At 39.0% G+C, this 23905-nt stretch overlaps 1 protein-coding gene across 1 annotated transcript; it reads left to right on the top strand.

Moving 5' to 3' along the window:
* Positions 1–1923: 1923 nt before the first annotated feature.
* On the top strand, positions 1924–22777 carry LOC133749992 (vomeronasal type-2 receptor 116-like). The gene is made up of 9 exons (XM_062179365.1): positions 1924–2013; positions 2131–2226; positions 2391–2554; positions 5537–5822; positions 6191–6997; positions 7682–7909; positions 8250–8373; positions 9326–9328; positions 21843–22777. The coding sequence occupies exons 1-9, from the start codon at positions 1924–1926 to the stop codon at positions 22775–22777; spliced, it is 2733 nt and encodes a 910-aa protein (XP_062035349.1).
* The last annotated feature ends 1128 nt before the right edge of the window (positions 22778–23905 follow it).

The following is a 23905-nucleotide window of genomic DNA, read 5'->3' as shown; positions in this document are numbered from 1 at the left end:
TAGAATTACAAAAGCCCTAAAAAGCACTTTGGCCTCAGAATCAGCCCTTAAGGCATTTAGATTTGGCTGAAAAGCCCATGAGAGGAATTGAGGCATTGAAAGCCAAGACACTGTGGCAAAAAAATGCCTGATAGGAAGATCTCTGTGAGTGAAATCCCATCAGAAAGAATGGGCCATCAAAGAAGGAAGTACCTTTTTCTGAAGCAAGGAGACATCTCCCATTTTGATTATGGCCTTGTCTAAATAAGGTTGGAGTTTGTGAACTCAAGAGCCTTCCATAGCCTTGGCAGCTCATCACAAAAGCCTCGGGTGATTGCTGACATCATAAATAAGTGTCAATTGTTAAATCAACAACAGGAGTCACTGTACACTTGCTCCCATATAGGACCTCTGTACTTAATGTGTTGTACTATGGAATTAATGGTAAAACTAATCTTCAAACAGTATTTTATACTTTGTGTGTCTGTGTGGATGCCAACTGTTGAAGTTTTACTTAGTAGAGAGTTGATCTTCTGTATACAAAGGTAATAAAATGAATCTGAATGAAGAATGGGATGAGAAAAGGAGTAAGAAATGGGATGGTTTGGGGGTGGGAGGTTTGTTATGGGAGGAAGAACCACTGTAATCCAAAAGTTGTACTCTTGAAAGTTACATTTATTAAATAAAAGTTTTCTGTGAAAAAAGAACATAGGAAATAAATGATAAATAGGAGAGAAACATTTAAGCAAAAAATGAATAGAACTGGGTGCAAATTTTTTTGAAATTCATGCATAATGTTTCATAACACACATTTTCAATAAATTTTCAAAGATTTCTCATTGCATGGAGTTCATCCTTTCCATTCCCAACCTTTGTTCAGTGATTCTTGTGCATTCAAATTGACTCTACTCTTAGTTTCTACACATTAGAGAGAACAGGAGATGTTTGCTGTCTGACTTAGATTTACTTTTCTTGTTTAACTAAATAGACAACGAGTTTCATCATTGCACTGGTAATAAATCTAACTCATCAAGACATTATATTTCATTTTTATGCAAGTCAGTGAATTCTGTGTGTTTTGTGTGGATACTTCATCTCAATTTGCAGGAGCCGCCATTCAAAATCTCACTAATGGCATCAGACTAGGCAATGGAAAATGTGTTTTGCTTAAAATAGTAAGCATCTCAATGATAGCAGTTTGAGTTTAGAAAACTTTGGAGTGGAATAATAGAGTTCTCTTCCATGCTCTCTTGTTTCCCTCCTCATTAGATTTACTCCATTAGCAATACCTCACACTGATATGCCAGCACAAATGATTAGTCAGTGTTGATCATCCTTATGGCTTACAAGACATGCTATCCATTTTGTTCAGTCGTGTTGTGCAGTCTGTTGGTTTTGCAAAGTGTTAAAAGTCCATAGCTGCTCTGATGGTGTCCTACATGAGTCCTTAAAGTCACTTGTGTTCAAGAAGTACAAGTGTCTGCATGCATCATCCTGCCCTTGGTGTTTGTAGTGGTGGGAGTAAAGTGGTGACTTCTGGCTGATACTGTCTGCCTTATAGTAAAAAGTGAGGAATCCTCAAATAGTCCCTAGTTCTCATGAGAGCATTAACCAAGGTTGTAGGTGTGAAAACAGATTACCATGAGATTACCATGGATAACAGCAATGTGGAAGGATTCATATTTTACAACTGAAGATGTGATGATTTGACATACAGAATGAAACCTCTGAATTCAGGGTGATTACTGGTTCCACAGTGATTGAGACCCACAAGGCCTATTGGGTGTCACTGTAAACAGGATTTGCTTTGGGTCTGTGTGGCATCAAGGCGATGGGTGGCTCACCAGAACACGGAGTGTGGAGGCTGCCTCATTGCTCTTTGGGTCTTGGAAGTGTGTTACATTGGACTTTTCTGGTCTGAAACCTTACTGAGAAACTCACCTGATGCCTTCCTTCGTGCACTCTGATGCAATCCAGGTGCATATTTGCCAAAAGTTCATGGAGAAGTTTATTGACAAAGCCCATGGACCAAAAGTAACTAATAGGAGTTATGCCCTTGAGTCTTTGTATCCCTGGACTTGGAGGAAATACTGGCACCTGGGGTGAAGAGGATGATTCACAAACATGTTTTCCTTCTGTGTTTTTCACCAGGACAGAAGCCCTGAGCTGCAGAGCCTCAGGGCAGAAAGGGTTCCAGATCCCCAAAAGGATGAATGGACAGCTAGTGGAAAGAAATCAGATCAAGCAGTATTAAATTGGCTTAATTCAAGGAATCACACACAGGCACACACACACACACACGGTATTTGTATGCACCTGCAAGACCCTTCATGTTCCTCTGCGGTTGTGTCCTAGGTTTTTAACAGACTTTGAAGATGTTTCCTTTGATTTTTCTGTTGCTCTTTTTGCAGCTGTATCTCCTTGTGACTTGTCATGATGATCAGATCTGCTTTCTCCAGATGGAACGGAGTTATTACAAGGATGGAGATATTGAGATTGCTGCCTTTTTCCCTATTTACATACACCTCGTTGACATTATGATAAATATTATCAAAAAATCTTTCACATTCACACAGTAAGTTCTCTTTGCAATAATCATTTTCCTTGATTTACGTAATAGATGCTTATTATTGCGTCTACAGGTGGATAAACATATGCATTGTGTATCCCTGCCCTTTCCATTTCTGTCCCACCTAAAAAGTTCTTGTAATTAATTCGGGGCATGTGGAAGACATTGCTTTCTGCTTGGCACATTGCATTGTTCAGGGAAATGCTATCTCATCATAGGAGCAAGGAGAGTCTGGTTAGGATCTTCCTGTCCGTCCCTGTCCACGTTCATCAGCTCAGGGCCCTATTGTGCCTCAGTAGCAGGTTCTTACAGAACCCATGCACTGTAATGAACAAACCTGAGTTACATGAGCTCTTCCACATGTGTTCACAAACTTTTCTGCTCTGTATTAGATTTGGGGCCATGAGCTCACTTCATTTCTTCTACAGTCAAAAAGGAGAAAAGATATTCAAGAAAGTAAGATTTTGCTAAGTAAAAGTAATCTCAGGCCACAAGTATAATAATAATTATATTTTATTGATGAATATACCCATAAGAATGTTATTGGATTGAATCTACAACACTGAGGATGTGCCCCTCATTCTTTTTCTGGGAAAATACATTTCAGAAGGGGGATTACTCTGCTTCTGCCCCTCTTTAAGATACTTTCTACCTGTACCTAAGTATAAATGTTTAATATACATTTATATATGAAAATGTCATGCTTATAGAATATAGTATCTTGTAGGACAGTGAAATTGTTTTCCTGACATCTGTTTGTTTTGGTGGTAATTTCTAATTGCTTTCTACTGTAATGCTACAAGCTTTAAGTTGATGATACATAGATCTTTGATAGAAGGTAGATATTAGGACATAGATCATTGCAGTATCATTAAAGCTAATGGATTTGAGAAGTATAGTTGGTGCCACCAAGGTGAGGCAACTGATCAAGTATTTTAGGCATTTGTCCTAAATTCTATCCAGAAAAAAATCTAATGGATACTAGCTTGGTATAATGATCTTATTCACTTCACATGATTTTTATAAATTTGCCTAATTTGATATGCGCACATGGCATCCCAATCATGAAATATTTATTAGTAGTAGTGGTATGCATGGCTATTCATGTAGTACATCCTTTAAGTGTACCCTAAATGATGGAGACCAGAAGAGTGTAAATTTCCAGTGGCAGGAATAGATTTTATGAATAGAGCCCAGGTTCCTCCAAGATGTATACTATGCAAACCAGAGATCATAATCAAATCTTAGCAAACCCAGGAGAAAATACCTGTGTTAATGATACTTGGGAATACAAGTAGTATTTAGCTATCAATAGATTTAGACACTATACCCTCCAATATAAGATTCAGCGACTTTAAATATATAATACTTTCTGATAAACTGTTCTTAAAGATAAGGAACACAACATAAAACAGATTGAAAGGGCAACTCTCACAAATGCCCAGTGTCTCAAAAAACCTTTTAGACCTTTTGCTACCAATGAGAGCTAGAGAAAGAAATGAGAGAATGGGGAATTGATGGAAATGTAGAAGAATGAGGAAAGGAACGGAGAAATGTGAACTACAAAACAGAATATTATTTGATACTTTCAGCAAGAATTTTTAAATTTCTTCATTCTACATGCAAAGTATGAATGACATTTGGATAACAAATATTGTAAGACATTAGATATATGTAAAACAATAGATATTGAGCTACTTTTTACATGGTAATGGAACACCTATACATAAATATATGGAGAGAATATGTATATAATATGCATGCATACATATATATTATGTTGCAACATGAACCAAGGAATGAAAAACTGTCACTTCCTCTGGATTACACAGTGACCCTTAACAAGCAGCGTATATGACCCAGTCTATTCATGGACACTCAACACACAGGCCATCTGAAATACATACAAGGGGCTCCTCATTTACATTCTTTGTGAAATGTCAGATCCCAGAAAGTAGAAATGCATCATGTTCTTTGCATGGAAGGCTATTTATGTTTGGTTCTGTAGGGACAATTGGGTGAATAAGGTCAGTTTGGAGTACATACTTATACCACTGATAATGATTTACTTTAATATATACCTAGTGTTCTAAATAAATGCATGACTGTCTTAATTATAAAGCCTTTCAATTCCACCCAGGGAGTATTTCAGGCTTCTCTAAAGTGCTCCTCCCTTTCCACTGTTTTCCTTCTTTCAAGCTCTGAATCTGATTTCATTTTCCTGGCTTGGGATGGTAGTTGATGGGTGAGTTTGATGGGGAAGAGATTTTTCAGGATAAAATCCAGACTTCCATCTACCATTCTCAGTACTCTGACATTCTTCCTCTTTCTGATCACATAGCCTTCAGTTGAGTTACTCTCTTTGCCCATTACAATCTGCAGCCTTAGGATCATAGGATTCCTATTTGAAGAAGCATTTAATGATGTGATAAGATGAAGCAGCATTGTAGTTTGTGAACATAGGAATATTTGTAGAGGCAGTGCTAAAGATGATGTGCCTTACTTGTCAAGCTTTCTTTGACAACTTGAATGTTCTTTCTGGGAGTGCATGAACTTTGAAAAGGGCATTCAGAGCCTATCATAGTACTTACTTTAGATATCAAATATCAAACTTAGAAGAGGTATGTGTTGCCAGATATGATTTAAATTGATGAGGTTTGTATTAAAAAATATCATATTTTTTGGCTGCATGGACAGCCATGTGATATCACACCAAAGGCATTATAGTGTAAAAGCAAATCTTATTTTTCAGAATTGTTTAGGCTGGGAGACCGGGATCAAGGGAGTAGCAGCCTTTGTTCTGGTGAGGACACGTTTCCTGCAAATATGACACTCTTAACACGCTGTCCTCAGCAAATGTACAGATAAGGATTAGAACATATGAATGTTTTGCCATGACCAATCCATCGGTCACAGTAAATGCAGTAGAATTGATGATAATCTGGATTTGAGGCTTCTCCCTTAAAGATCCTTGTGCCCTTCATGCAGGTTTCAGTCCAAAAACTACCAGTATGTTCTGGCCTTGGTTTTTGCTATTGAGGAGATCAACAAGAACCCTCATCTTTTACCCAACATGACCTTGGGATTTGATCTCTATAATGTCATGCACAGTGACATGAGGGTGATAGAGAATCCCTTCATCTGGCTTGCGGGCCTGGAAAAGGACGTTCCTAATTACACATGTAGGAAACAGAGCAAGTCTGTAGCCGTAATATCAGGAACCAGCATTGCTGTCCAAATGGGGACACTGCTGGAACTCTACAAAGTTCCACAGGTGAGTGTGTAAGGAAAAGAGAGGGAAAAAGAACATCAACTAAGGTGACTTATTTAACCCAAACATTTAAGCGACAGTGACCTTATACATTTGCCACAGTGGGTGATCTAAACAGAAGGAATGCAGAGGATAGATGGATTAGCCACATTTGTTCTGAAGCAGAGGTGTGGGTGAGTGAAAAGGAGAAATGTTTCCCTCAAGCTGTGAATCTACTGTCTTGGGAACTAGGAAGTTATCATGCAGGAGGGATGAGAAAAATGAAATATTCTAAAATCTTCTGACACTCCCATCATCTGCTTGATTTTTTCAAGAATAAGATTACACACTATCGCAATAACCTTACACAGATTTCTTGCATTTTCCTTTAGCTGACTCTTGGGTCTTTTGAACCTCTTCTGAGTGACAGTGGTCAGTTTCCTTCCCTCTATCAGATGGCACCCAAAGACACTTCTCTGGCCCTTGGCATGGTCTCCTTGATGCTTCATTTTGGCTGGACCTGGGTGGGTTTGGCCATCTCAGACCTCCCCAAAGGTATTCAGTTTATGTCTGATTTGAAAGTCGAGTTGCAGAAGAATGGCATCTGTGTGGACTTTGTGGAATTGATCCCAGCCACTGAGAAGTCACGTTCTTCATTTCGCTGGCCGTATCACATCCAAATCATAAAATCATCAGCAAATGCGGTGATTCTTTTCTGTGAAACTGATTCACTCATAGGCGTCAGCTTTCAAACATGGGAACGTTTAATGACATGGAAAGTTTGGGTCACAACCTCACAATGGGATTTTGCCAATTCTGAGGAACATTTCCTGCTCCACTCATTCCATGGGACTCTGATCTTTTCACACCACCGTAGTGAGATCTCTGGTTTCAAAAACTTTCTTCGGACAGCCAACCCTTCCAAATACCCAGAAGACATTTACCTCTCTAGATTCTGGTCATTGGCTTTTGGTTGCTCAGTTTCTGGGGCGTCCTGCAAAACTTTGCAGAACTGTCCACTGAATGCCTCCTTGGAATCATTGGCTCTTCATCATTTTGATATGACCATGAGTGATGGGAGTTACAACATATACAATGCTGTGTATGCTGTGGCCCACAGTGTACATGAGATGCTTCTACAAGAGTTAGAATTACAGCCAGGGAACAAGAGGGCAAAGGTGGCATTTTCTCCCTGGCAGGTAATTTTTTTCCATTGCTTGACATGTACTCCTGAAGTGATCCCCTTAAGAGCTTCTGCAGGTGCTCAAACCAAGTAGCTTAGGATCCTTTCTGCAGTCACAAGATATAAATGAGCCTGTGCCTGTTATATGTCATTAAAAACAGGGTTCCATTGACAAGTGGGAAAGTAACTTGGATAAGCATTAATGCTGTGTTAAAGAGTACTCACCCATCCTGTCAATTAAATTTGGATTTGAAATACCTAGACAGTGTCATTCTGTTTTCAATGTCAGCAGTATAATAATTATATTTTAGTGTCCATTGTTGCTGAGGATGTTCATCTACAATGAATAGATCTCATATAATTTGCACAATTTTTTATTCTGCTAACTTTATTACAGATGGTTGTCCTAGGTACACTGAGAAAATAAGTGAGTGTTGGTAGCTTGGACTCCACAGTTGGAAATGGTCTGAATCTCACAGCTCGATATTTTTGATTGCCCTTGTTTTTGGATGAAAATGAGTGAAGTCATACTTACTTTGATGTAGTTCTCATCAGGTTTATTTTATTTTATTTTGTTGGGAGGCTCTAAAAAGGTTCCTTTGTTTATTTGTGATCACAGACAAAGAGAGGCTTTCTCTAACCTGGGTTTGGTGTGTTCTCACTTGGGCAGTCTTCATGAGAATATGATGCATTTTTTCAGTTGCACCCATTTCTGAAGAACCTCCAATTTACCAATTCTGCTGGTGACCTAGTGAATTTGAATCAAAAGAGAAATTTGGAAGCTGAATACGACATTCTCAACTTTTGGAATTTTCCGTATGGTGTTGGACATAAGGTTACAGTAGGAAAATTTTCCCCATATGTTCCACAGAGCCAACAGTTGTCTCTCTCTGAGAATTTGATAGAGTGGGCCACAGGAATTACAGAGGTAAGTTGGATCTGATCATAAGGTTCACAATGCACATTGTTACCCCCAAACTGGTATGGGGATTTATGCAACATGGCTTATTAATTAGACATTTAGAGACCTTAACCACTCCTCTTCCAATATAAATACTTTCTTATGTCTGCGGATGGACAGTACACACACTTATTCCTCCACATATTTTGATTCCATTTATTTTAGAAAATCAAATTGCATGCTGTCATTGTGTCAGAAATCGGTGTTTACAGTTTAAGTGAATAGGTTGTGCAGGACTTGAAAACCCTCTACTTGGAACTTAAGAAACAGTCCCAACTCTGACCAATGCTCATCTGATTTTGCTCAGACTCCACGCTCAGTATGCAGTGTGAGTTGCAGCCCTGGATTCAGGAAAGCCCCTCTGGAGGGAAAGCCTACCTGTTGTTTTGATTGCACACCTTGTCTTGAGAATGAGATTTCCAATCAGACAGGTAAGTCAGTGCGACCCTCGTGGAGAAGTTAACACCTGTTTCTTAGAATTTCCAATTCTCCATGGAAATATAAAATGTGGAATATGACTGCTGAGAAAATCCTTCCCTCCTTCAGTAGAAATTAATCCTTATAATCAGTAATAATCCTCAAAAGAATAAAACTTCCCACACTACACTCTACTTCATGTAGTGTTTGTGAAATCATATGAAAGACTAAGTGTCCCTGGAAGGCTGACCATGTTGGAGTTCAGGATGATACTTATAGTAAAAAATGAATGAAACCAATGTTGGAGAATATTCACCCCATAAAGCAGTGTAGGATTTCTCAGATTTGTTCCATGAAGCTGGAATAGGCTATCATCACATGTATCATGAAGATTTTCAATTTTTGCTTGTGTTGCATGTGTAGTTATTTTCACCAAATTTTTAGTATCATTCTAATTTTTTAATCTTAGTGGTGAAAGTGACAGATTCTGTCAACAGAGTACAATCCCTGGCAGTAGTGTGGTATATGTGCTAATTCAGTATAGGTAAATTCATGTCTGTGTTTCTTGTTCATGTATAGATAAAAGTGCTTTCACCAAATTGAGGTGCAGCATGCTTGGAGTGAGAAAGCACAACTCTAATGTACTATGTGTTATGTGCAGAATGATCTTAGAAATCAGACATTATGTCACAAGGGACAATACTCATAAAATATCCTAAATGGGGCTACCCTTAGCCTTTGAGAAAAACCATTGCTGCTCAAAATATGAATCCTCAAGAACATTCATATGCTTACAGACATGTACACATGTATAAAATCTATTTCAAAGGAACACAGGCTGACATCCATGGTAAAAAGTATGCATAGCAAGATAGGTCAATGACAGCAAATTCAACACAAGTCCTTAAAGATAGGATGTGGACATTATAGGAAACTGAAGTAAATAAAAATTGGAAGAATTTAAAGTTGGTAATCAAAAAACAAGCAAATTTTATGAACCTCAGCAAGAAGGAACAGTACGAAAAACAAGATTACGCTTTGTGTGTGTGTGTGTGTGTGTTGTGTGTATGAACAAAGAGAGCTGAGGAAGTCTCTGCAGATGTAAAAAATACTAATATTAAAACATATTAATTATTTAATGGTGATACATTGAAGGATACCAAAGAAATTCAGAAATTTCCAGATAGGAATATTATGAAATATATTGAGAAATATTTGAAAAATCCAAATATCCTCACAGTTATTAAAATAATTCCCAATACTTTTATTGTGATAAAAAAAAATTTCAGATGACTTTTGCCAAACATTCACATAGGAAACGAAATCTGGTTTGAATTCCTGTAGGGAACAGGTGAGTGCAAAAATTCTGTTTTTTCTACAGCATCATCTTAACTTGTTTGATCAAATACTGCCAGATAGTTGAGCAAAATTAAATTGTAAGACACTATTGTTGAAATAAATTCACACATTTGAAATCTCAACAAGGTAAATTTGACAGTATTTTTTTAAATAGGTTACATCATTCCCCAAGCTTTGCATGCAATGTAATTCAGTTTATAGTCCCTGACAAATAGTAATAAGAATTAGCATAACTGAAGAAAAACATTTAATAAAATCTAAGTCATCTAAGAATTGTAAACAAAGAACAAAACAACTCAAAAATGCCAATAAGAAGGATCAGTTTTTAACCCTAAAGAGTATTTTATGACCTAAATGAAAGATCTCCGTGAGTGAGATCCCAGTGGAAAGAATGGGTCATCAAAGAAGGAGGTACCTTTCTCTGAAGGGAGGAGAGAACTTCCACTTTGACTATGACCTTGGCTAAATATGATAAGAGTCAGTGAACTCAAAAGGCTTCCATAGCCTTGACAACTCATGACTGGAGCCTAGGGAGATTACTGATGCCATAAACAAGAGTGTCAAATTGTTAAGTCAACAACAGGAGTCACTGTGCACTTACTCCCCATGTATGATCTCTGTCCTTAATGGGCTGTACATTGTGATTTAATGCTATAACTAGTACTCAAACAGTATGTTTCACTTTGTGTTTCTATGTGGGTGCAAACTCTTGAAATCTTTACTTGATATATACTAAACTGATCTTCTGTATATAAGAGAAATGAAAATGAATGTTGATGTAAATGGAAGGGGAGAGGGAGCGGGTAAGGGGAGGGTTGCGGGTGGGAGGGAAGTTGTGGGGGGAAAGCCATTGTAATCCATAAGCTGAACTTTGGAAATTTATATTCATTAAATAAATGTTTTTAAAAAAGAGTATTTTAGAATGCTAAAAACCATGGAACTTATGGTTGAAGATTAGATATAAAGTTGAAGAAAGAATGTAACTTCTGCAGGAAATTACTGCTCTGTGCGCATTATCAAAAAAGAAAGATATGCAACTTACTAAAAAGGAAGATATACAAGTGGCATAATTTTCAGCTGCTACTGGGTTGGTATAATGACATTAGTGAATCAAAATTGAGTTAAGTAGAGCACTCTGCAACAAAAAAAGCCTATGCTGAGGATCTCTGTGAGACCTCAAAGGAAAGAAAGTGTCATCTAACAAAGATATTCCCTCCTCTGAGGGCAGAGAGAGCATCCACTTTGCTTATGGCCATGTCAAAATACTGACTTGGTCTATGTTCACAAAAGGCTTCCATAGCTTTTTTTTCATTTATTAAACTTTTATTTAATGAATACAAATTTCCAAAGTATAGCTTATGGGTTACAATGGCTTCCCGCCTCCCATAACTTCTCTCCCATTCGCAACCCTCCCCTTTCCCGCTCCCTCTCCCCTTCCAATCACATCATGATTCATTTTCAATTCTCTTTATATACAGAAGATCAGTTTAGTATATATTAGGTAAAGATTTCAACAGTTTCCCCCACATAGCAACACGAAATGAAAAAAATACTGTTGGAGTACTAGTTATAGCATTAAATGACAGAGTACAGCACATTAAAGACAGAGATCCTACATAATATTTTTTTAAAAAATTAATTAATTTTCTATGCCATTTCCAATTTAACACCAGGTTTTTTTTTTAATTTCCAAATATCTTTATATACAGAAGATCGATTCAGTATATAATTAGTAAAGATCACATCAGTTTGTACCCACGCAGAAACACAAAGTGTAAAAATACTGTTTCAGTACTAGTTATAGCATCACTGCACATTAGACAACACACTAAGGACAGATCCCACATGGGATGTAAGTACACAGTGACTCCTGTTGCTGACTTAACAATTTGACACTCCTATTCATGGCATCAGTAATCTCCCTAGGCTCTAGTCATGAGTTGCCAGGGCTATGGAAGCCTTTAGAGTTCGCTGACTTTGGTCTAATTCTGAAAGGGTCATAGTCAAAGTGGAAGTTCTCTCCTTCCTTCAGAGAAAGGTACCTCCTTCTTTGATGGTCCCGTTCTTTCCACTGGGATCTCACTCACAGAGATCTTTCATTTAGGTCTTCTTCTTTTTTTTCTTTTCCATGGAATCTTGGCTTTCCATGCCTACAATACTCTCATGGGATCTTCAGCCAGATCCGAATGCCTTAAGGGCTGATTCTGAGGCCAGAGTGTTGTTAAGAACATCTGTCATTCTATGAGTCTGCTGTGTATCCCGCTTCCCATGTTGGATCTTTCTCTCCATTTTTGATTCTATCAGTTAGTATTAGCAGACACTTGTCTTGCTTGTGTGATCCCTTTGACTCGTAGACCTATCCAGGCCATCGAATGTGAACGGAAATTGATCACTTGGACTAGTGAGATGGCATTGGTACATGCCACCTTGATGGGATTGTATTGGAATTCCTTGGCGTATTTCTAACTCCACCATTTGAGGCAAGTCCTATTGAGCATGTCCCAAATTGTACATCTTCTCCCTTTCTTTTTCACTCTTACATTTAACAGGGATCACTTTTCAGTTAAAAATAAACACCTAAGAATAATTGTGTGTTAATTACAGTGTTCAACCACTAGTACTAGAAAAACAACAACAACAAATACTAAAAAATTATAAAGTATTACATTGTACATCTAGAGTCAGGACAAGAGCTGATCAGGTCATTGTTTCTTATAGTGTCCATTTCACTTCAACAGGTTTCCCCTTTGGTGCTCAGTTGTCACCGATCAGGGAAAACAAATGATATTTGTCTCTTTGGGACTGGCTTAATTCACTCAGCATGAAGTTTTCCAGATTCCTCCGTCTTGTTGCAAATGACTGGGTTTCATTGTTTCTTAATGCTGTATAGTATTCTATGGAGTACATGTCCCATAATTTCTTTATCCAGTCTACTGTTGATGGGCACTTCAGTTGGTTCCAGGTCTTAGCTATTGTGAATTGAGCTGCAATAAACATTAATGTGCAGATGGCTTTTTTATTTGCCAAATTAATTCCCTTTGGGTAAATTCCAAGGAGTGGGATGGCTGGGTTGTATGGTAGGTTTATGTTCAGGTTTCTGAGGAATCTCCAGACTGACTTCCATAGTGGCTTAACCAGTTTGCATTCCCACCAACAGTGGGTTAGTGTCTGTTTTCCCCCACATCCTCTCCAGCATCTGTTGTTGGTAGATTTCTGAATGTGAGCCATTCTCACCGGGGTGAGGTGAAACCTCATTGTGGTTTTGATTTGCATTTCTCTGATGGCTAGTGATCTTGAACATTTTTTCATGTGTCTGTTGGCCATTTGGATTTCCTCTTTCGAAAAATGTCTATTGAGGTCCTTGGCCCATCTCTTAAGTGGATTGTTCTGTTGTTGTGGATTTTCTTGATTTCTTTGTAGATTCTGGTTATCAACCCTTTATCTGTAGTATAGTTTGCAAATATTTTTTCCCATTCTGTCGGTTGCCTCTTCACTTTCCTGACTGTTTCTTTTGAAGTACAGAAACTTTTCAATTTGATGCAATCCCAAATGTTAATTTTGGTTTTGACTGCCTGTGCTCCTGGGGTCTTTTCCAAGAAGTCTTTGCCTGTACCTATATCTTGCAGGGTTTCTCCAATGCTCTCTAATAATTTGATGGCATCAAGTCGTAGATTTAAGTCTTTAATCCATGTTGAGTGAATTTTTGTGTAAGGTGAAAGGTATGGGTCTTGCTTGAAGCTTCTGCACGTGGAAATCCAATTTTCCCAGCACCATTTATTGAATAGGCTGTCCTTATTTCAGGGATTAGTTTTGGATCTTTGATCAAATATAAGTTGGCTGTAGATGTTTGGATTGATTTCTGGTGTTTCTCTTCTGTTCCATTGGTCTATCCATCTGTTTCTGTACCAGAACCATGCTGTTTTGATAACCATTGCCCTGTAGTATGACCTGAATTCTGGTATTGTGATGCCTCTGGCTTTGTTTTTGTTGTACAAGATTGCTTTGGCTATTCGAGGTCTTCTGTGTCTCCATATGAATTTCAGCATCGTTTTTTCCAGATCTGAGAAGAAGGTCTTCGGTATCTTGATTGGTATTGCATTGAATGTATAAATTGCTTTTGAAGAACAGCAATTTTGATGATATTGATTCTTCCAATCCATGAGCATGGAAGATTTCTCCATTTTTTGGTATCCTCTTCTATTTCTTTCTTTAAGGTTTTGTAGTTTTCATCGTAGAGATCTTTAACGTCCTTGGTTAAGTTTATTCCAAGGTATTTGATTGTTTTTTGTAGCTATTGTGAATGGGATTGATTTTAGAAGTTCTTCCTCAGCCGTGGCATTTCCTGTGTATACAAAGGGTGTTGATTTTTGTGCATTGATTTTATATCCTGCTACTTTGCCAAACTCTTCGATGAGTTCCAGTAGTCTCTTAGTAGAGTTCTTTGGGTCCCCTAAATAAAGAATCATATCATCAACAAAGAGGGATAGTTTGAGTTCTTCCTTCCAAATTTGTATCCCTTTAATTTCTTCTTCTTGCCTAATAGCTCTGGCCAAAACTTCCAGAACTATATTGAAGAGCAGTGGTGAGAGTGGGCATCCCTGTCTGGTGCCAGATCTCAGCGGAAATGCTTCCAACTTTTCCCCATTCAATAGGATCTTGGCCGTGGGTTTTTCATAGATTGCTTTGATTGTATTGAGGAATGTTCCTTCCATACCCAGCTTGCTTAGAGTTTTCATCATGAAAGGGTGTTGTATTTTGTCAAATGCTTTCTCTGCGTCTATTGAGAAAATCATGTGGTTTTTCTTCTGCAGTCTGTTAATGTGGTGTACCACATTGATTGATTTGCAAATGTTGAACCATCCCTGCATGCCAGGGATAAATCCCACTTGGTCTGGGTGGATGATCTTTCTGATGTGTTGTTGCATTCTATTGGCCAGACTTTTATTGAGTATTTTTGCATCTATGTTCATCAGGGATATTGGTCTGTAATTCTCTTTCTCTGCTGCATCTTTTTCCGGCTTAGGAATTAAGGTGATGGTGGCTTCATAGAAAGAATTTGGGAGGAGTCCCTCTTTTACGATTGTTTTGAATAGCTTGAAAAGAATTGGAGTTAGTTCTTCTCTCAATGTCTGGTAGAACTCAGTAGTGAATCCATCTGGCCTTGGGCTTTTCTTTGTTGGGAGGGCCTTTATTTCCGTTTCAATTTCTGTGTCATTTATGGGTCTGTTTAGGTTTTCTATGTTTTCCTGGCTCAATTTAGGTAGGTTGTATGTGTCCAAGAATCTGTCCATTTCTGATAGATTTCCCTGTTTGCTGGCATACAAGTCCTTGTAGTAATTTCTGATGATTCTTTTTATTTCTGTGGTGTCTGTTGTTACGTTTCCATTTTCATCTCTGATCCTACTGATTTGGGTCTTTTCTCTTCTTTTTTTAGTGAGTTGGGCCAATGGGTTGTCAATTTTGTTTATTTTTTCTATAAACCAGCTCCTCGTTTGGCTGATTTTTTGTAATGTTTATTTGGATTCAAATTGTTGATTTCTTCTTTGATTTTAATTATTTCTCTTCTCCTACTGGGTTTGGGTTTGGTTTGCTCCAGATTTTCTAGATCCTTGAGATGACTTGAAAGCTCATCTATTTGGTGCCTTTCCAATTTCTTGATGTAGGCACCTATTGATACAAACTTTCCTCTTAACACTGCTTTTGTTGTATCCCATAGGTTTTGGTATGTTGTGGTTTTATCATCATTTACTTCCAGAAAATTTTTGATTTCTCTTTTAATTTCTTCTATGACCCATTGTTCATTCAGGAGCATGTTGTTCAATCTCCATGTGTTTGCACGTGCTCTGTGGATTCCCGAGTTGCTAATTTCCAATTTCATTCCATTGTGGTCTGAGAAGCTGCATGGTATGATTCTAATTCTTTTGAATTTGCTGAGACTTGCTTTATGGCCTAGTATGTGGTCAATCCTAGAGAAGGTTCCATGTACTGCTGAGAAGAATGTAAATGCTTTCTGTGTAGGATGAAATGTTCTGTAGATATCTGTTAGATCCATTTGGGCTATAGTGTCATTTAAATCTATTGTCTCCTTGTTGATTTTCTGTCCTATTGATCTGTCTATCTCTGAGAGTGGAGTATTGAAGTCCCCCAGAACTATTGTATTGGTGTCTAAGTCTCCCTTTAAGTCCCTTAACAAGTCTTTTAAATAAGCTGGTGCCCTGTGATTAGCTTCATATACATTGATAATCATTATATCTTCCTGTTGAATGGATCCCTTAATCATTATATAGTGCCCCTCTTTGTCTCTCCTAACAGTTTTTGTGGTAAAGTTTATGTTGTCTGATATTAAGATGGCTACGCCCGCTCTTTTTTCATTTCTGTTGGCATGGTATATCTTTTTCCAGCCTTTCACTTTAAAGTCTGTATGCATCATTGTTGGAAAGATGAGTTTCTTGTAAGCAGCAAAACATGGGTTTTGTTCCTTAACCCAGTCAGCAAGTTGGTGTCTTTTAACTGGACAGTTCAGGCCATTAACATTCAATGTCACTATTGAGAAGGAGTAAATTTGCCCTGTCATTTGCCAAAGATTTTTTCTAATATATGGTTTGAGATTCCTGTGATCTTTTGCTGTGAGGTTTCCTTCCTTTACCTCCTTTCATATTGGTGACCGTGTTTCTGTTTTTCTGTATGTAACACATCTTTAAGCATCTTTTGCAGGGCTGGACGAGTGGAGACAAATTCTTTCAATTTCTGTTTGCTGTGAAAGGTCTTAATTTCACCTTCATTCACAAATGAGAGCTTTGCAGGATAAAATATTCTGGGCTGGCAGGTTTTCTCTCTTAGTACCTGGGCTATATCTCGCCATTCCCTCCTCGCTTGTAAGGTTTCTGATGAGAAGTCAGCTGTGAGTCTAATTGGAGATCCTCTGAGAGTGGTCTGATGTTTCTCTGTTGCACATTTTAAGATCTTTTCTTTATGTCTCACTGTGGTGAGTTTAATTACAATGTGTCGTGGTGGGGATCTCTTTTGGTCAGGTTTATTAGGGGTTCTATGAGCTTCCTGTACTAGGATGTCTCTGTCCTTCTCCAAACCTGGGAAATTTCCTGCTAGTATCTCACTAAAAAGGCCTTCTAATCCTTTCTCCCTCTCCATGCCCTCAGGATCTCATAGAACCCGAATGTTGGCTTTTTTAAGAGTATCCTGTAGATTCCTGACAGTATTTTTTAGATTTCTGATTTCTTCTTCTTTTCTTTGATTTGACTGTTTCCTTTCCTGTTCTCTGTCTTCTAAGTCCGATATTCTCTCTTCTGCTTCACCAATTCTGTTTTTAAGGCTTTCTAGTGCGTTTGTCATTTGATCTATTGAGTTCTTCATTTCATTATGGTTTCTTGTCACTATCACTGTTTCATGTTCTACTAGTTGTTTCATTTCATTTTGATTCCTCCTTAATATTTCATTTTCACGGGAGAGATTTTCTATCTTGTCCATTAAGGATTTCTGTAGTTCAAGAATTTGTTTTTGAGAACTTCTTAATGTTCTTAGCAATTTTTTGAGATCCGCTTCTTGCATTTCTTCTACCTCTTCATTGTCATAATCTTGCATTGGGGTGTCTTGTTCATTTTGGGGGCATCATAGTGTCTTCCTTGCTCTTGTTACCTCGGATTCTACGTTTGTTGCTTGGCATGTTGGAGATAATTTATGGTTTTTTTTTTTTTTTTGCTGTGGTGTTTTTTTCTCGTTATATTATGCCTCTAACTGGGCTCTCTACTTTGATGGATCCTTAGAGGCTGTGATGGGTGTGGCCAGAAATCTTCTTGACTCTTCGGGTTTAAGGCTGTGCAAAAAGTGACTCACCCAGATTGTTCTCTCCGTTGCTCCTTGCTGGATCTCTCTCTCTCTCTCTCTCTCTCTCTCTCTCTCTCTCTCTCTCCCTTTGACTCAGTTGGGAAGTAATTCCAAATGGCTGAGTGGAATTGAGGGTAGTTGAAATCTGGCCTCTGTGAGTATTCGTTTGATCTACCCCTGGGACCACACAAAGAGTTTATGCAGCCCTCAATGTGTTCTCAAGTTTCACCATGGACCCAAAGTTACTGAGTTTGTGTACTCATCGCCGCTTTACATATGTAAAATGGTGCCTGCTCTTTTTTTGCTCAAGTGAAGAGAGAGGCCTCTGTCTTTCCCCACCAATGTCTTGGGTTTCTGATGTCTTTGTCTTACCTCTGGTTCCCGCACTGGAGAGATTCTGCGGCTCGGCTCCCACGGTGGGGCTTCCACGCAGTGGGCTCCCTGTAGGTCCTCTGTGTCACATCCACTAGATCCGGAAGCGTTTTCTCTGCAGTTTTTTTCTTGAGTCTTTTCCTGAGGCTACAGTAATTCCACTTTTATGAAACTAAATTTTCCCAGACTATTGGTGCATGTCCTCACTATCAGCCATCTTGGCTCCGCCCAGGCTCCCATAGCTTTTGCAATGCATGACAAGATCCTCGGGTGGTCAGTGATGTCATACATAAGAGTGTTAATTGCTAAAGGAACAACAGAAGTCACTGTGCACTTATTCCCCATGTAGGACCTCCATCCATAATGAGTTATACTATGAGAATCGACTGCAAATTTTTCCCTAAACTGTACTCTATATGTTCTGTGTCTGCATGGATACAAACTGTTGAAAGCTTTGCTTACTATGGAGTTGGGCCTCTGTATATAAAATCAAACTAACAATGAACCATAATGTAGGAGTTGGGAGAGGGAGAGGGAGATGGGATGGGAGTTGGGATGAACGAGGATGGTGTAGGGGAAAGAATCACTAATTTCCTGGAAACCGACAGAATGGGAAAAAATATTTGCAAACTACGCAACAGATAAAGGGTTGATAACAAGAATCTACAAATAAATCAAGAAAATCCACAACATCAAAACAAACAACCCACTTAAGAGATGGGCCAAGGACCTCAACAGACATATTTCGAAAGAGGAAATCCAAATGGCCAACAGACACATGAAAAAATGTTCAAGATCACTAGCCATCAGAGAAATGCAAATCAAAACCACAATGAGGTTTCACCTCACCCCGGTGAGAATGGCTCACATTCAGAAATCTACCAACAACAGATGCTGGAGAGGATGTGGGGGAAAAAAACCCACTGTTGGTGGGAATGCAAACTGGTTAAGCCACTATGGAAGTCAGTCTGGAGATTCCTCAGAAACCTGAACATAACCCTACCATTCTACCCAGCCATCCCACTCCTTGGAATTTTCCCAAAGGAAATTAAATTGGGAAATAAAAAAGCCATCTGCACATTAATGTTTATTGCAGCTCAATTCACAATAGCTAAGACCTGGAACCAACTGAAGTGCCCATCAACAGTAGACTGGATAAAGAAATTATGGGACATGTGCTCTGTAGAATACTATACAGCAGTCAAAAGCAATGAAACCCGGTCATTTGCAACAAGATGGAGGAATTTGGAAAACATCATGCTGAGTGAATTAAGCCAGTCCCAAAGAGACAAATATCATTTGATTTCCCTGATCGGTGACAACTGAGCACCAAAGGGGAAACCTGTTGAAGTGAAATGGACACTATGAGATTCATTGACTTATCAGCTCTTGTCCTGACTCTTGATGTACAATGTAATACTTTATCCATTTTAGTATTTTTTGTTCTAGTACTAGTGGTTGAACTCTGTAATTAATACACAATTATTCTTAGGTGTTTAAATCTTAACTGAAAATTGAACCTGGTTAAATATAAGAATGAGAAAAAGAGAGGGAGGAGGTGTACAATTGGAGACATGCTCAATCGGACTTGCCCCAAATGATGGAGTTAGAAATGTGCCAGGGGATTCCAATACAATCCCATAAAGGTGGCATGTACCAGTGCCATCTCACTAGTCCAAGTGATCAATTTCAGTTCACAATTGATGACACTGATAGATCTAAGAGTCAAAGGGATCACACGAACAAGAATAATGTCTGCTAATACTAACTGATAAAATCAAAAAGGGGCCGGTGCCTTGGCTTAACAGGCTAATCCTCCACCTTGCATCGCCGGCACACCAGGTTCTAGTCCTGGTTGGGGCGCTGGATTCTATCATGGTTGCCCCTCTTCCAGGCCAGCTCTCTGCTATGACCCGGGAAGGCAGTGTAGGATGGCCCAAGTCCTGGGGCCCTGCACCCGCATGGGAGACCAGGAGAAGCACATGGCTCCTGGCTTCGGATCAGGAGATGCGCCGGCCACAGCGACCATTGGAGAGTGAACCAACAGCAAAAAGGAAGACCTTTCTCTCTGTTTCTCTCTCTTTCGCTATCCACTCCACCTGTCAAAAAAAAATCAAAAAGGGAGAGAACAATCCAACATGGGAACGGGGAGACACAGCAGACTCATAGAATGGCAGATGTCCTAAATAGCACTCTGGCCTCAGAATAAGCCCTTAAGGCATTCCGATATGGCTGAAGCGCCTATGAGAGTATTTTAGGCATGGAAAGACAAGACACTCTGGGAAAAAAAAAGAAGAAGAAGACCTAAATGAAGGATCTCAGCGAGTATGATCCCAGTGGAATGAACGGGGCCATCAAGTAGGAGGTACCTTTCTCTGAATGGAGGAGAGAACTTCCACTTTGACTATGACCCTGTCGGAATAAGATTGAAGTCAGCGAACCCTAAAGGCTTCCATAGCCTTGGCAACTCATGACTAGAGCCTAGGGAGATTACTGACGCCATGAACAAGAGTGTTAAATTGTTAAATCAACATCAAGAGTCTGTGAATGGAAGGGGAGAGGGAGTGGGAGAGGGGAGGGTTGCGGGTAGGAGGGAAGTTATGGGAGGGGGAAGCCATTGTAATCCATAAGCTGTACATTGGAAATTTATATTCATTAAATAAAAGTTAAAAAAAATCAAGAGTCACTGTGTACTTACGTCGCATGTGGGATCTGTCCTTAATGGGTTTTCCAATGTGAAGTAATGATATAGCTAGTACTGAAACAGTATTTTTACACTTTGTGTTTATGTGTGGGTGCAAACTGCTGAAATCTTTACTTAGTATATACTGAATCGATCTTCTGTATAAAAAGATAATTTAAAATGAAAAAAAAAACTTGGTGTTAAATTAGAAATTGCATAGAAAATTAATCAATTGTTTTAAAAAATATCATGTAGGATCTCTGTCATTAATGTGCTGTACACTGTTATTTAATGCTATAACTAGTACTCCAACAGTATTTTTTCACTTTGTGTTGCTCTGTGAGGGCAAACTGTTGAAATCTTTATATATACTAAACTGATTTTCTGTATATAAAGAGAATTGAAAATGAATCTTGATGGGAATGGAAGGGGAGAGCGAGTGGGAAAGTGGAGGGTTGCGGGTGGGAGGGAAGTTATGGGGGGGGGAAGAATCACTATATTCCTAACGTTCTATCTATGAAAAAATGCATATGTTAAATAAAAATTTAAAAATAAAAAAACAAGGTCTGCAGCTTGCTCTTGTTCAAAGTGAGGATGCAGCAAGAATGTGCCATGTAAAGGGCAGAGTAGCCCTCACCACACATGGAATCCCCTGGCATCTTGATCCCTACTTCCCAATCTGAAGAAACCATGATGAAGGAATTTGTGGTGTTAATATGAAACATGTTAAGGTATGTTTTTAAAGCACCATGAGTAAGTTCAGGGAGTAAGCCTTAGGTCTTTGTTAGGACAAAAACAGCATGTACTCATCAGTATGGAAGGCACTTAGGGATAGGAAGTAATAACTCTGGCTCACAGGAGGAAGGTGGGCATTAATAATGGCCGGTAATGTCCTAGATGTCATTTTTGTAAGCTGTCTTAAACATCAAATAAGGACTATCTGCCTAAACTATACTAACTTGATCTTCTGTATGTAAAGATAATTGAAAATGAATCTTGAAGAAGAATATGATGGGAAAGGGAGTGGGAGATATGATGGTTGAAGGAGGGAGGGAGGTTATGGGGGGGAAAGCCACTATAATCCAAAAGTTGTACTTTGGAAATTTGTATTTCTTAAATAAAGTTGAAAAAAATAAAAATGAAATAGCTAGTTGGGAATTCCAGAAGGACTTTGTGAATCAGAAATAACTGAACTTTGGATGATGTTATTATGCAATTTTTCACCAGATATGCACCAGTGTGTGAAGTGTCTGGATCATCAATATGCCAACACAGAGCGAGACCGCTGCCTGCACAAAGCTGTGGCCTTCCTGACTTATGATGACCCCTTAGGAATGACCCTGGTCTGCACAGCTCTGTGCTTCTCTGTCCTCACCACTGTTGTTCTTGGGGTCTTTGTGAAGCACCGAGACACTCCCATAGTCAAGGCCAACAATCGCTGTCTCAGCTACATCCTGCTCATCGCCCTCATCTTCTGCTTCCTCTGCTCCTTACTGTTCATTGGTCGTCCCAGTACAGCCACCTGTGTCCTCCAGCAGACCACGTTTGGAGTGGTGTTCACTGTGGCTGTTTCCACTGTCTTAGCGAAAACTATCACTGTGGTTCTGGCCTTCAAGGTCACTGCCCCAGGGAGAAGAATGAGACACTGGCTGCTATCAGGGGCACCTAACTCCATTATTCCCATCTGCTCCCTGATCCAACTGGCTCTCTGTGCCATCTGGCTTGGGACTTCTCCTCCCTTTGTTGACACAGATGCACACTCTGAGCATGGCCACATCATCCTGCTGTGCAACAAGGGCTCAGTCACTGCCTTCTACTGTGTCCTGGGCTACCTGGGCTCCTTGGCCCTGGCCAGCTTCACTGTGGCTTTCCTAGCCAGGAATCTGCCTGACACGTTCAATGAAGCCAAGTTCCTGACGTTCAGCATGCTGGTGTTCTGCAGTGTCTGGGTGACCTTCCTGCCTGTCTACCACAGCACCAAGGGGAAGGTCATGGTGGCTGTGGAGGTCTTCTCCATCTTGGCCTCCAGTGCAGGGCTCCTGGGCTGCATCTTTCTCCCCAAGTGCTACGTTATTCTCTGCAGACCTGAGAAGAATGCTTTGAAAGGATTAAGGGATAGAATAGTTCCCAAGGAATCAGAAGTTCTGAAGAGTAGCTCGTAAGGCTCTCAGCTTTCAATGGAGAGAAAGTAAGATTTATAAAGCCAATTTTGCATTCTGATGTTATAAAATAACTTGCAGAATGTAACCTCCTTATGAACAATTTATACTTCTCTTAAAATATTTTTGTTCTGAAGAACCAATTCACAGAAAAGAAAGGGAGAGTGGAAGAAACCTTGCATGTTGTGATAGACTCTGAAGATATCTGCAGTGGCCTAATGATGGTTCATGCCAAAGCACGTAGATCAATTCAGGTTTCCCTGTGAGTGTCAGGGATGGAAATGTGTAGGCCATCTTCCACTGCTTTCTCTTGATCATCAACAGGGACCTGGATTGCAAGTGGAACTGTCAGGTTATGAACTGGCACCCACATGGGATGTCGGGGTTACAGGTGATGGTTATATCCACTATACCCTCACACTGGCCCCAATCCTCCTCTTCAAAAATAATGCTGTGTATAAATTTCTTAGCCTGGGTTTTATGTTCACAAACACAGCACAGCTCAGATAAAGGCTCTACATGAAAATTGTATTTCTTTATTTGCATTGTCAGCTAGTCAACACTGTAATATTCATATTTTAATAAAATGAATTATAAGTTTGTTTACTGTTTTCATTCATTAGAGTCTATATTCATGTGGGCTTTATAATAGAGTTGGAATATTTTCAGTGCAACCATTAGACATGTTAAATCATTTTAATGTGTATAACACATTGTCCAGACATTCCTTAATTATATATCATTTCATATTGATTTGAAATGATGTGATAATCACACACCAAGTTTTCATTATATGTAGGTAGAAGGATTCTGCAAACTTCTTTTCCACCTGTTCATTTCTGTTTATTATTGATTTTGGCTTTAGATTTACTTTTGCCAATACCAAACCTAAGAAAATGATTTTTAATCTTGAGCAGAAAATAATTCAACAAAGTAACATTTTTAAACTGAACTAATTTCATTTAGACATTTCACTCTTTTGTGTGACAATCATCTATGTCATATTTTAAAATATTTTATCACTACAAATCAAATTCCTTATCCATTTATGGTTACTTGCAGTTCCTTCTCTTGCCTGTCACACAACCCCCAATCTGTTTCTGTTTCTATAGATTTTATGGTCCTGCAGGC

The sequence above is a fragment of the Lepus europaeus genome, chromosome 20 (assembly GCF_033115175.1).
Source record: "Lepus europaeus isolate LE1 chromosome 20, mLepTim1.pri, whole genome shotgun sequence".
In the NCBI taxonomy this organism is placed as follows: domain Eukaryota; kingdom Metazoa; phylum Chordata; class Mammalia; order Lagomorpha; family Leporidae; genus Lepus; species Lepus europaeus.
The sequence above is the reverse complement of the archived record's forward strand: the minus strand, read 5'-3'. Positions and strand labels throughout refer to the sequence as shown.

Bases quoted from the DNA above. Each gene is read 5' to 3' on its own strand.
- LOC133749992 (XM_062179365.1), top strand. From the start codon at position 1,924: ATGCCTTCCTTCGTGCACTCTGATGCAATCCAGGTGCATATTTGCCAA. The intron at 2,555-5,536 runs GTAAGTTCTCTT...CCCTTCATGCAG, and splicing joins AAATCTTTCACATTCACACA to GTTTCAGTCCAAAAACTACC. The intron at 7,910-8,249 runs GTAAGTTGGATC...GATTTTGCTCAG, and splicing joins GGGCCACAGGAATTACAGAG to ACTCCACGCTCAGTATGCAG.